The sequence below is a fragment of the Castor canadensis genome, chromosome 3, assembly GCF_047511655.1.
Source record: "Castor canadensis chromosome 3, mCasCan1.hap1v2, whole genome shotgun sequence".
NCBI classification, from domain to species: Eukaryota; Metazoa; Chordata; class Mammalia; order Rodentia; family Castoridae; genus Castor; species Castor canadensis.
In genome coordinates this window covers 164,600,531-164,613,832 of record NC_133388.1, presented here as the reverse complement: position 1 = coordinate 164,613,832, position 13,302 = coordinate 164,600,531, and the positions used below count along the sequence as shown (strand labels likewise).

Here is a 13,302-nt window from a genome sequence, read left to right as displayed (position 1 = left end):
CACAGCTATTAGTAAGAAATGGGATTGTCCATCAGGAAGATAAAGTATTATCAAATTTTGTGTATCTAATAGTATAACCTAAAAATACATGCAAAGCAAAATGTGAAGAATTGCCAAGCAAAATTGACTAATCCACAATCATGGAACAATACTTTATACACCCCTTTAGTGCTTATATCTCTTTCAACAAATAAGAGAAAAGCTCCCCTTTTTACAGATATGCAGAACTTTTCTTTTTTTTTTTTTTTGCGATACTGGGGTCAGGGCCTCATGCTTGTTAGGCAGGACTTGAGACCTCCACCAACATTATTTTTGTGATGGATTTTTTCGAGATAGCATCTCACAAACTATTTGCCCACGCTTGGTCCACACCACACTTCTCCTGGTCTCTGCCTCCTGGGTAGCTAAAATTAAAGGCTTGAGACACCAGCACAGAGCCAGAAATTTTATTTTAAAAATTACTATGTATTAAATCACAAAGGCATTGCTAATACATTTCAAAGACGACATCATCCAGATTTTGTTTGCTTGCCATTGTACAGTTAAAATAAAATAACAAAACCCATGTTTGGAGACATATTCCTGAATAACTTCTGCATTAACAAGGAAATCACAGTAGTACTAAATTTTTTTTTTTTTTGTCAGTACTGGGGTTTGAACTCAGGCCTCTCCAAGCTCTCTACCACTTGAGCCAAACCCAGGTACTTTTGCTTTGAGTTAGCCTCTCAGATAAGGTCTCCAGCTTTTGTCTGGGCCGCCCTTGGACCTCATTCCTCCTACCTCCATCCCAGCTAGCAGGGATTACATGTGTGCACTGTCACATCAGACCCTTAAATATTTTTAAAATAATAGAGCAAGTATTATGTATCAAAACTGTTAGAACACATCAAAAAATGTCTAGAGAAAAGTTTATAAGCTTAAACTTGTAAATTAAAGATAAATAAGCTCACCATTTAATTCAGTGGTTTAGAAGAAGAATTAGAGTAAATTTTAAAGTAGAAAAGAAAGATAAGATCAGAAAATACTAAGAGTGGATAAAACAAAGCTCTGACTTTCTGAAAAAAACAAAAAAAGAGCTTGAAGCTGACTGAAGAAAAAAAATGATACAACAAATAAAAACAAACACAGTGTCTATAATTATAAATATAACAGATTTTTAAAGTCATAAGAAAATATTATAAATATTTTTAGGTTGATCCTTTTATATAGTTGGATGGAGTGGATCCTGTGTTAATCATGGTTCTGTAGTGGAACAGATTAGTAGAGTATATAGAATTATAAAAGGGTTTAGTAGATTGGCTTGCATGATTACAGTCTACATAATTTAGCAGTGGCCATCTGCATGAAGAGGGCCAGGGAAACCAGTAACTGTTCAGTCCAGGAAGCTGGATGCAGACCAGTGATGCAGCCCCAGTCCAAGGCTAAAGGCCTAGCTAGAAGCTCCCTGGAGAGTCCCTGGTGAGAATCCATGCTGGAAGCTGAAGAAGCTGCTGTCAGAGGTCCATGGCCAGTGGCAGCAGCAGTAGACTCACCTGCTCAGGAAGTGTTGAACTTCCATGCACTGACTGGCTTCCCCCTCCATCCACTTTGTTTCCATCCATGCCCCACCTGCATTCTTGGCAACTTTTCCCTGCTTCACTTGCTGTCCTCCATGATGGCAGTATTTGGAAACACCCTTGCAGACACACCCAGATGAGTGCTTCAGCGTTCTCCTCCTTGTCTCTCAACTCTTATCAGGTTGATAATCCAGATGAACCATCACAGGTCATTTTCTATCAAATGTATGTATATTTTCAAAAGTAGTAGTTGGAGAAGAACTTGAAAGCTGATGAAATCAATAGCCATTAAAGAAGTTGAATCAGTATTCAAAATAAGACTCTAGGCCTAAATAGTTTTGTATATTTCTTTAACGTGATAAAGGATGTCTGTTAGAAAGTTTTAAGGAGCAAACTTAATGTCAGAGTTAATTTCAGCACCAAGAACCAAGACAACGATGTGAGTTTTCACTGGTTGGATGAGAGCTCTAGTCTGGCACAGTACTACAAATTGTTAGCAATTTTAAAAATGAAACAGAAGAGACAAAACTTTCCTTATTTTCCAGTATATGTTTGTTTACATAGAAATTCAAGTGAATTTCAAGACCACAGGTGTGACAAATTTTGAATCCTATGCAAGTATTATATATAGCTTTGTAGTAATAAATTTTACTATTAATATGAAGTGAATCATTTCTAAGAAAATTTAAAAGATCAGCCAGGCACCAGTGGCTCACACCTGTAATCCTAGCTACTCAGGAGGCAGAGATCAGGAGGATCATGATTCAAAGCCAGCCCTCTCAAATAGTTCACTAGACCCTATCTCAAAAAACCTTTCACAAAAACAGGGCTGGTAGAGTGGCTCAAGGTGAAAGCCCTGAGTTCAAGCCCCAGTACCACAAAAAAAAAAAAAGAATATTTAAAAGATCAAAACTGACTTTTGGAAAAGCTGATCAAACCAGAAAGGAAGAAGAAACTAAAATCTCAGTAGTCAATCTGTATTCTGTATGTTTGCACAGCTGTGTCAGCAGTGCTTTGTTAGCTAAACTGTTGTACAGCATGAAAAACCTGTTAACTTCTTTTAATCCATTGGAAAATAATATAAGCTCTGCAGTTCTTCTTTTCCTTCCTTCCTTCCTTCCTTCCTTCCTTCCCTCCCCTCCTCCCTCCCCTTTTCTTTCCCCAAATATGACTCATTATCTGAAAAAGAGTTCTTGATCAGTATTTTGAGAAATGCTATGTCCTGTAGCTCCCATTGCATATTCATAATTTAGCATAGTATTTTAATTATAATGTACTTATGTTCATCTAATATATGCATATTAAAATTTGATATTTTTTGAGATGACAAATTTTATTTTCCCTTGTTTTACCCACCATTATCCAAACATTCAAAATCCAAGAAATATCAGTATATAATATGTCAACACCTAACAAAACAATAGTCCAAGAAATGCATTTTGTTGACTGCTATTAAAGAACTCTAAAGATGGTTTGCTGATGAAACTATTTGAACAAATAATGCTGTTGCTAAATGTTCAAAAAAAAATTCTGTAAACTATTCCACTTATGAGTGCATTTAAAAATCCTAAATGAAATATTAGCAAACCAAACCGAATAGAGAAATACACAGGTGTTTGCTGATTATTTCTTGTTCTAGACAATGTCTGTGCCATTATGAATCCTTTTCTAAATGTTATGCTTATTCATATTTTTCAAAATATATATACATTTAAAAAGGGAGGATTTACAATAGGAAAGATTGTCTTTCCTGCAACAGAAATTCCAGTGAACTTGTGATGGGATCACACATGATTATGATCTAATTCAAGCCAGTTTTCTCAAGTCCATTTGCCAGCTACTCTTAAGCTTCAGAAGGGATCTCAGGAGACAGTGCAAGAGGAAAGATTATAAAAAAAATATCTTTTGCCTGTGGGAGTACTCGAGGGGCCAGAAGATATACAACAGAAAGTCTAAAACAATCCAAATGACAAGTAAATGATAACCAGATTGGTCTTTCTCAAGTAGAAAGCTAGTGCTATTTAACATAACTTCACAGTAACAAAACAAATAAAATATTTAAACAAATACAAGTAAAAAAGAATTTGGTAGTGAGGTTCATTTGCTTCTTTTTCTCTTTTTCTAATGGTCAAAAAGAAAGCTACTAGCTTGATACCAAAAGTGCTATGGAAAGAAGGGTGAAAACCTCACAGTGAATCTAAAATCTAGTTTATGTTAGCTAATTGTGTGTTTTTACACTTAACATTTCAACATCAGCAATGATATAACTCTCCAGCATTTTGTTATTAAAAAAAAACAAAAGGAAGTGACAACTCATACTCCAATATTTAAAAATATATTTCAACATTTACTCATGAGGATTTTGTATGTTTTTGACTTTTAGTAACATAGGTAACACCAGAAATCAGATTCTGTATTCTTATACTTCCCTTTTAATCGACTGCCAAGTGGTATAGAGAGCTTGTGCTTGCTGACAAGGGAATGCTGTGCTCCAGGCCAGCGGGACATACCTAGGAATTGATCAAAGTGAACAATGGCCCAAAGGATTTGAGCATATTGTTTTGGAATTATTTGCCTAAACAATGTGTGTTTACAGTTGGAGAGAAAGGGTTAATGGAGTGGTTTTTATAAATAAGATTTAGTTATTATAGCTATAACTGAAGTCTCCAGGCAAAAGGCTTTGAAAGTTCAGTCACTGCTCTCTGCCTCCTTTCTATTTCCAGAACCTGAAGCATCCTGTTAGACATTTTAGTTAATTAAAACCATTGTATGGATTCTCTAGGTCGAATTGGAGTAGTCCTCCTCTAAGCAACAATTATTAATTTTAGATAAAATACAAAAAAAGGCTGTTTGAAGGCGCTGAATGGTAATTAAATTAAATTCTGGGACAAACTGGAGAGAATTCTGCCTTTGAAAGAAGAAACCACACAGAGTGAGGTAAGCTTGTTTTCTACCAACAACCTGAAGATTCTGCCAGGCTGTACAACATACAGTGACTCGAACTGAAGCAAATCGCCATGGTCTTGTCAGCTTGAGATGTCAAGAAGATATAATTGAGGCTGCCAAAGTGGATGGAAATTGAAAAGGCAAATCTTGGATAGAAGAGAGCCAAAGTGGAAACCCTTTCCTCCTGTTTATAAATTCTGTCCAAGTTCTGGGAAGACCCATGAACTTTGCGTACTTGAAGGAGACTCCAGAAAGTTGGTGGAAAGTAAGAGCTAGAAGACTGAAATGGCTCTGCAAGGACTTCTCCACTGTGTACCATAGTACAGGCAGAGTTCAGAGTTTGATTCTGTCCATTATAGGGGAGACAGTTTATAGTTTGAAACTCACTGAGTCAAAGGGGTTTGGTCAATATGTTAGGGTTTTTATTGAAATTCTAGAAAGTGTCAGACTGTTCAGGTAAAGAGAATGTCCTAAGGCTAAGATTTTTTTCCCAAGATTAAAAGGAAAGCCAAAACGAATCCACTCTAACAATGTAAAACCAAACTTCCACAAGTTCAAGGAGATCAGACAGCAATTTAACTGTGTGATAGAACAAAAGTTAACTATGTTCTATATACATGTAAGGAAAAAAGTCTTAAGCCCTACTCAAGAACACAAAAATTAATTGAAGGTAAGTCCTAGGTATAATGTAAAAGTTAAACCCCTAAAACATAAAAAAAGGTATTGTAAATACCTTTGGGATCTTGGAGTAGGCAAAGGAATTTTAGAACACTAAAAGTACCAACCACAAAGGAAAAATATTAAATTAGACTTTATCAAAACCAAAATTAAAAACTTCTGCTCATTAAAAGATTATGTTAAGAAAATAAGGCAAACCACAGACTGAAGAAAGTATTAGAATATACACATCTATCAGAGGACCGGAATCCAGATTATAAAAGGAATTTTTGTAACTCCAGAAAACAGTGCAATTTTTTTAATGGCCAAAGATTTGAACAGGCACTTCTTCTAATATGTGAGATGAAAAGATATTTAATGGAATTGGTCTTCAGGGAAGCACACACAAAACCACAGTGAAAGATGCCATTTCACACACCCAGTAGTAACTAATATGAGAAAGACCTGCCACACCCACTGTTGGGCAGATGAACACATTTGTGTTACAGTCGAGTGTACATTATATCTATAATTTATAGAGCATTCTTAGAGAAGAAGAAGGATGAAAAATGTGTAAGAAGACAATTCACAAGAAAAGAAATAGAAATAACTAGTAAATTTAGGGGGGAGTATTTCAGTCTTAGTAAGTAAGGAAATGCAAAATAGAATAATGGTAAATCTCTTTTGTCCAGGGTAATTGGCAACATGTTATTTAAAAAACTAACCACTCATTTTGCCAGTTGTAGAGTATACAGTAGTTTGATACACACGTGGTGTAATTGTGAATTAGTATAAACATTTTGTCTGTGTCTATCAAATTTAAAGAGGAATCCTGTCTTTTCTACTACTAGAAAAGTTTGTCCAAAGATCCTTGAAGACATTGTTCATAATACTGAACAGTCAGAAGCAAATTGTCAGTCTTTGTTAGGTATTCTTAATAATTTAAAGAGGAACTAGCTTGTTATAGCGAAATTTATTTCCTTAGGCAAAGATTGTAAGATAAAGCCAGATTTTTACTTGTTAGCCATGTTCAGTTGGAAAAAGATGTTTTGGGTTTTGTTTTTTCCTAAGTAGTGGCTGATTGTATATGTGTCCTTATTTGACTTTTTTGCTCTGTGCCTGTGTTTGTGAACTGTATGATAATGTTTGATTGCAAAGTGATTTATGTAAAAAAGTATTCCCAAAGTCAAGGACTTTTCACTGAAAGTGTATGTTTGCTCATTTTTAAGTTTTTTTACTTTGTACCCATTTGCAGTTTGCTCTACAGACAATATAAGCTATAAACTTTCCATTGAGCAAGCAGATGAACAAATCTGTCTAACACAAAGCCTACTATCTCTGTTTATACTTCCATTCAGCACATTACATAGAGGTGTTCCTTAACAGTTTAGAATGTTCTGAATTAGATGTGGATCCTCCTACATACACAGAAGAAAAAGAAAAAAGTGCCAGCTAACTATCACCTGGATTTAGCATTGTTTTGGAAAAGAAGTACTATTATGAAATTTCCCTCCAATTACTTTTTTAAATTGTCTTTTCTGACTTTTTTTTTTTTTTTTAGTTTTCAGGATTTTGATATTCAAGGGTCCAGAAGATGCAATTTGGACTGGTTAACAATAGAAACGTACAAGAACATTGAAAGTTACCGAGCTTGTGGTTCCACCATTCCACCTCCATACATCTCCTCACAAGACCACGTTTGGATCAGGTTCCATTCGGATGACAGCATCTCAAGAAAAGGCTTCAGACTGGCATATTTTTCAGGTATGTTTTTTAAAAGAAGAAAGACACTGAAACAAATTCTGGATAATAACTTTGTTAGTCATTTCAGGGCTAGTCTTCTGAACAGTATCCACTTCATTATGAGCAGGCCTTCAAGACAGCTGAAATGAAGATTAGAAATTAAAGTCAAATGCCTTAGGACTGGATTTCCAAAAGGCATTTTGTATAATCCTAATAAATGATTAATTTCATAAACTATGGTCAGTTTTCTTTTTGTTTTTAAACACCTTAAATACATTTATTTTAAAAATAGCTATCTCCCTCGAGTACTTAACCATATCCTGAAAATTACTTCACCGTATACTTGTGTGTGTGAATTTTTATACCTTCAAAGAAAAGACATGACCAATTTCACCTTTATATTTTGTAGTCTCAGAAGAAAAATGTTTTTTGCTTTGCTGGTCCTGAAGGAGTGACTAGATCATACCAATGTGAAAAATTTAGAGCAATAGCTACACATATTTTTTCTTAAAATCATAGTCTTTATAATATTTACCTTCTGAAGCACATTTTCTTTCACTCTTTTAGCAATAAATATTTTTTAGTGGAGAAATAGGCATTGGGGACTGTAGGAATCTGATGTTGTTTGTTTATCTTCTCCTATGTCATTTTGTTGAATATTTAAGATGGTATAATAAAGTAATTAGAATTCTATTAGCAACTTCAGTTTATTTTCCCTCCCTTTGTTTTATTTTGATGAACAACTTACACCTTTAGCTTAAATTCATGTAATATTTTGCAGTTGTGTTAAAAAATAGAAATTATAAAGTGCAAGTAGTTTATTATGATTGCATGAAACAGTTTAAAGTTACTCTTATGCTAAGTTTGAGTGATGAATTTGCAAAATGTGCTATGATGTATACAGCAAAATAATGTGTTGCATGTGTGCAATGAGAGACAAGACTCAGAAGAATATGAAAATAATGTTTGAAAGGTAATTGTTCTAGATGAAATTTTTTTAAATGTCTATCATAATGTCAGTGTTTAGACAGTGTTACTTAAAATTCTTAGGCAGTACATCCTATTGCTCATATATGTTACATCATTTTACTAAATGCTCTGCTTTCTACAGAAACAGACTTGACCCCTTCTCTATTTAGAGAAAAAATAATAGCCATTTCATAAATTGAATTGTTGAGTAATTTGGTCTAGTACTAATTTGTCATTAGAACTTAACCTATATTAACAAGATTTTTTAAAGCCTTGCCACCTGGGCTTAATATTTATTATAAAAATACTTTCTGAAGAATATGTTTTCTTCCTCCATCTCCCTTTACTCACATTCTCCCAGGGAAATCTGAGGAGCCAAACTGTGCTTGTGATCAGTTTCGTTGTGGTAATGGAAAGTGTATACCAGAAGCCTGGAAATGTAATAACATGGATGAGTGTGGAGATAGCTCCGACGAAGACATCTGTGCCAAAGAAGCTAATCCTCCAACAACTGCTTCTTTTCAGCCCTGCACTTACAACCAGTTCCAGTGTCTGTCCCGTTTTACCAAAGTTTACACTTGCCTCCCTGAATCTTTAAAATGTGATGGGAATATTGATTGCCTTGACCTAGGAGATGAGATAGACTGTGATGTGCCAACTTGTGGGCAGTGGTTAAAATATTTTTATGGTACTTTTAATTCTCCCAATTATCCAGACTTTTATCCTCCTGGAAGCAATTGTACATGGTTAATAGACACTGGTGATCACCGTAAAGTCATTTTACGCTTCACTGACTTTAAACTCGATGGTACCGGTTATGGTGATTATGTCAAAATATATGATGGATTAGAGGAAAATCCACATAAGCTTTTGCGTGTGTTGACTGCTTTTGATTCTCATGCACCTCTTACAGTTGTTTCTTCTTCTGGACAGATAAGAGTACATTTTTGTGCTGATAAAGTGAATGCTGCAAGGGGTTTTAATGCTACCTACCAAGTAGATGGCTTCTGTTTGCCATGGGAAATACCCTGTGGAGGTAACTGGGGGTGTTACACTGAACAGCAGCGATGTGATGGGTATTGGCATTGCCCAAATGGAAGGGATGAAATCAATTGCACAATGTGCCAAAAGGAAGAATTTCCATGTTCCCGAAATGGTGTCTGTTATCCTCGTTCTGACCGCTGCAACTACCAAAATCATTGTCCAAATGGCTCAGATGAAAAAAACTGCTTTTTTTGCCAGCCAGGAAATTTTCATTGTAAAAACAATCGCTGTGTGTTTGAAAGCTGGGTGTGCGATTCTCAAGATGACTGTGGTGATGGCAGCGATGAGGAGAATTGCCCAGTTATCGTGCCTACCAGAGTGATAACTGCAGCTGTCATAGGGAGCCTCATCTGTGGCCTGCTACTTGTTATCGCACTGGGATGTACTTGTAAGCTTTATTCTCTGAGAATGTTTGAACGAAGGTCAGTATCAAGGCAAATCACAGTATTTACACTCTCTGCAGCAGCAGCGTGGCCCCTGTTTGTCACAAGTCCTGCAATGTGATTAGCAATATATTTTGTTTTATGTTACTTCAGAAATATGTTAATACTGTTTAGCATTTATAAAATTGGTATGAAGAGTCTAGGACCCTAGGCTAACCACATTACAAACTACTAGATACTTAGATTCATGAGGTGAAAAAGCCAATGAAATTTACCACCTCCTATTTTCAGATTAATCTTGTTTTATAGGATTTTTGCAACCTGCAAGTCTCAGTTGTAATTTTTTAACCTGAGGTTTTATAAATATTCAGTAATTCCACATTTGAGAGCCTACCATGTTCAAAGCACTCTATGAATGAAAAGAAAAATGAATAAGGGATAATTTCACAAGCAGTTTACAGTTAGAAGGAAGAAATTAGTATATGGAATAAGACTACAAAATATAAGTGTTGTAAGAACTACAAAATGAAGTGATATAAAGGTCAAAAACACTTAATGTGATTGGGATGTGGAAGGCTTTACTTGGAGAAGTACTGTTTGAAATGTGAATAGAACGTTGATACAGAAAAGGTATTTGAGCTAAAAAAAAGAAAGGCATGAGAAAACACACAAGTAGGAATACCCTGCACTGCCCAGAGTCAGTGTAGAATTAAGTTTGTCTGGAGCCTAAGAGATATAGGAAGAACTGACAGGAAATGAGAGAGTGGAACACAAGACTAGTGTCATATGATAGAGTTTAGTGGGAGCTCTGCTGTAGAGTCCTCACTTCAGCAAGAAACAGTTGACGATTATAAGAGTGACCTTCAGGAGGGCAGTGCTTAGTGAATGCAGTGCTCACTGGACCTGAGAGAAAGAAGTTACTGGTAGAAATGTTCCCTACTAGACTATTGTGGAGACTATGACCTTCAGTCCCAGCAGAGTCACAAATAATAGATTTAACGAAGAACATACCAGACAGCCAAGCTAACAAATGGCACAGAGATGCGCACTCTCACAATAGCTACTGGCCAGAGAACTCTCTGTACCACGTCACAACAAAAAGAGCACAGTGAAGAGTCAGGATTTCAGTTGGAGATCAGCTATTCCAGAAGTGAATTGCTGATTCATTTTGCTCTTTCTTATCTGAAAAGAAATGTGTTGGATTCAAATGAAGTGTCTTGTGAGACCTTCCAACTAATGTCACCCAGACTATACAGGCTTCCTCCCCATTTCCTTGGGGTTTAAAAATCTAATATTTGTTTTTCTCCCTTTACCTTTTATAGAGATTTCTAATCTATTAAAATGTAGTGATCCAGGATCCTGCTAATGAAAAGCTTCATGTGGACAGTCTGTCCACTTTATATTCCCAGTATAGGGATAATACAGACATTGAGTAAAAAAAGATTTGTTGAATGACTAAGCTTTAAAAATAATCAAATATACTAAGATCCAGGTTGTTTTAGTTACTGATAATAGAAAATTACTGTTTACTTGCCTTTTCTTAAAACCCTTTTCATTTCCTTATCTGCACTGAGTAAAAAAAGATTTGTTGAACAACTAAGCTTTAAAAATAATCAAATATACTAAGATCCAGGTTGTTTTAGTTACTGATAATAGAAAATTACTGTTTACTTGCCTTTTTTTAAAACCCTTTTCATTTCCTTATCTGCACTGAAAGATCATTTGAGACCCAGTTGTCAAGAGTAGAAGCAGAATTGCTACGCAGGGAAGCCCCTCCCTCTTATGGGCAGCTGATTGCTCAGGGTTTAATTCCACCAGTGGAAGATTTTCCTGTTTGCTCACCTAATCAGGTATGCTGCAATTTCTAATTTTCACTGCCTCATAAAATGTAATTTATACTTGAATGCGTGATAAAGCAGGGGCCTGTGATTGTTAGGAATTTGCAATTAAATGAAGGATTAAATATAGAGAGAATGTGAAAATGTAATTTTTGTCATTATATTTTTTAAAACACTACAAAATTCAAAAGTCTTGCTTTTTATTCTTCTGATTTGGTTATGATTCTTAAGCATTTTATTGTTAGGATAATTTAATGTACTAAAATTCAGAAGTAACTGACAAATTATTTTCTACTTGAATATTTAGAGACTTAAGAATGAATATTAAAATTAATACTAGTAATGTTACATGTCAGATTAACCAGTTATAACTAAAATTAACATTCCTCCACACTTGAGGGAAAACTTCAAGCTGGATTTTACATTTTTTCCAGAGTATCTCATTCTTTGAAAGTATGTCTGAATTCTTTAGCAGCTTTTTAAAATTTCTTTTTCAGGGCTTAAAAATGTGCCAAGATTCATTTTAGGAATATGGGTTTATATACATTTAAATTGTAAATTTATCCAGAAACATTTATAAAAATTGTCCTCAATATTAGAATTAAGAAAAATTGGTAAATACTGTGTTCTCAATGAGTTAATCCCGTTCAAAATGTAATACTTTCATTTTAAGTATGTGAGATTTCTGATTAGGCTTTTTCACCTTATTTGAGTCTTCTAGAAAGTCTGGTGAAAATTTGAAGTTTTCGAATATTTCTTAAGATCTAATTTGTAATTCAGAATTTCTACTGTTTGAAATGTTGTGTGCAAAATAGAAAAAAAAAATCTAAATTGTGGCTTCTTTATATTGTTGGCCCTTCCATGGGAAGATTTCTCTGTAATGGTTAATTCCATTCACGCATGCCATCATCTACCACCCCACCCCTAGAGTCTGTGACGTTAGAGGGAGCACAGTCCTCACAAGACTGACTGCCCTCTCTCTCGATACCAACTGCAAGTTCAGAGAGTTCCCCAGCTACCCTCAGGTTTCACCAGAAGGACTCCCTCTTAGAAGCTGTTTAAATTGCATATAGATTTCAATTGTGTATAGATTTCAATAGCTTAGGGAAGAGTTGCATAGGTCAGCCTTCAGGAGGGTATTAAACACAGACCTCCCAGTTGTCCTTGCACATGAGACAGGAGAGCAGTGCTCCATTGGTGCCAGTGTGTGACAGCATGCAGGGAATATTACTGACCTGGGATGCTCACCTGCCCAGACGTTTTATTGAGATCTGTCATATAATTAATGTAATCTCAGTCTCCAGTCCTTCCTGATACTGACTGATACCACCTGACCCAAAGCTTCCACCTTAAGTCATGGTGTTTCTATCTGGCCGACCCAAGGCCTCCAGGCAAAGACACTTCTGTCAGGCATGGCATTCCAAAAGCCGCCAAGGTTAGGGGCTTTGAGTAAGATGGAATTCTTTACCACACACTATAAGACTGTAATGTTGAAGTCTTCTCAAGATTGTTGATCTCTATGGGTGATAGATCAGAATACAGTAGGCTATCTGGATGAAGAGCCTTTCTGCGCACAGCCTTGCGCTCACATAAAGCCATGCAGCTTGAGTGCTAAATGCTGATGACCAGGTTCGTGGGGAAGTTCAGCAAGGATATGGTCCACTTTTTAACTTTTTTGTTATGTATCTCTTAATTGGTTACAAAGTCTTATTCATGTCTACTGCAGGCCCATGTGTGCTGATACCCACATTTCTTACTGAAGCTGGACTGTGAAATGTTGCTCTGACAGTAGCTCTTAGCATTCAATGAATTACATTCCCGCCACATGGAAAAGGCCTACATAAGCATCACAAGTAAATGCAGTACTAGTCACAAAGACAGATGAAGAACATAGCTGTTACATCTTCCTTCACTTCCCTTCTTTTTCCTGTGAGGGGAAAGGCAAGAGACTGAGTTTTGGCAGAGGGGAACTAATTCTCATTTGAAAGAGAGTATATCAACACACCATTGTTTCCTAGAAATACTGTATTTTAAATGCTAAATGCCAGCTTGATTAGAGCTGTTCCAAGTTTGAATACTCCTGTATAACCACTAGGTGGAGCTTAAAGACTACTTAAATGCTTTTTTTTTTTTTTTTTTTAAATGTGTTCATCTAGAAAAAAAGAA

General features: G+C 35.7%; 1 protein-coding gene across 2 annotated transcripts in view; it reads left to right on the top strand.

Moving 5' to 3' along the window:
- Positions 1–13,302, top strand: part of Lrp12 (LDL receptor related protein 12) — a 92,572-nt gene that overhangs the window by 75,949 nt on the left and 3,321 nt on the right. For both annotated transcript variants that reach the window (XM_020167682.2, XM_074069027.1), the window contains 3 exons: positions 6,721–6,923; positions 8,233–9,337; positions 11,016–11,148. In XM_020167682.2, coding sequence (XP_020023271.2) covers positions 6,721–6,923; positions 8,233–9,337; positions 11,016–11,148 — 1,441 coding nt within the window. The remainder of the gene's footprint in view (positions 1–6,720; positions 6,924–8,232; positions 9,338–11,015; positions 11,149–13,302) is intronic.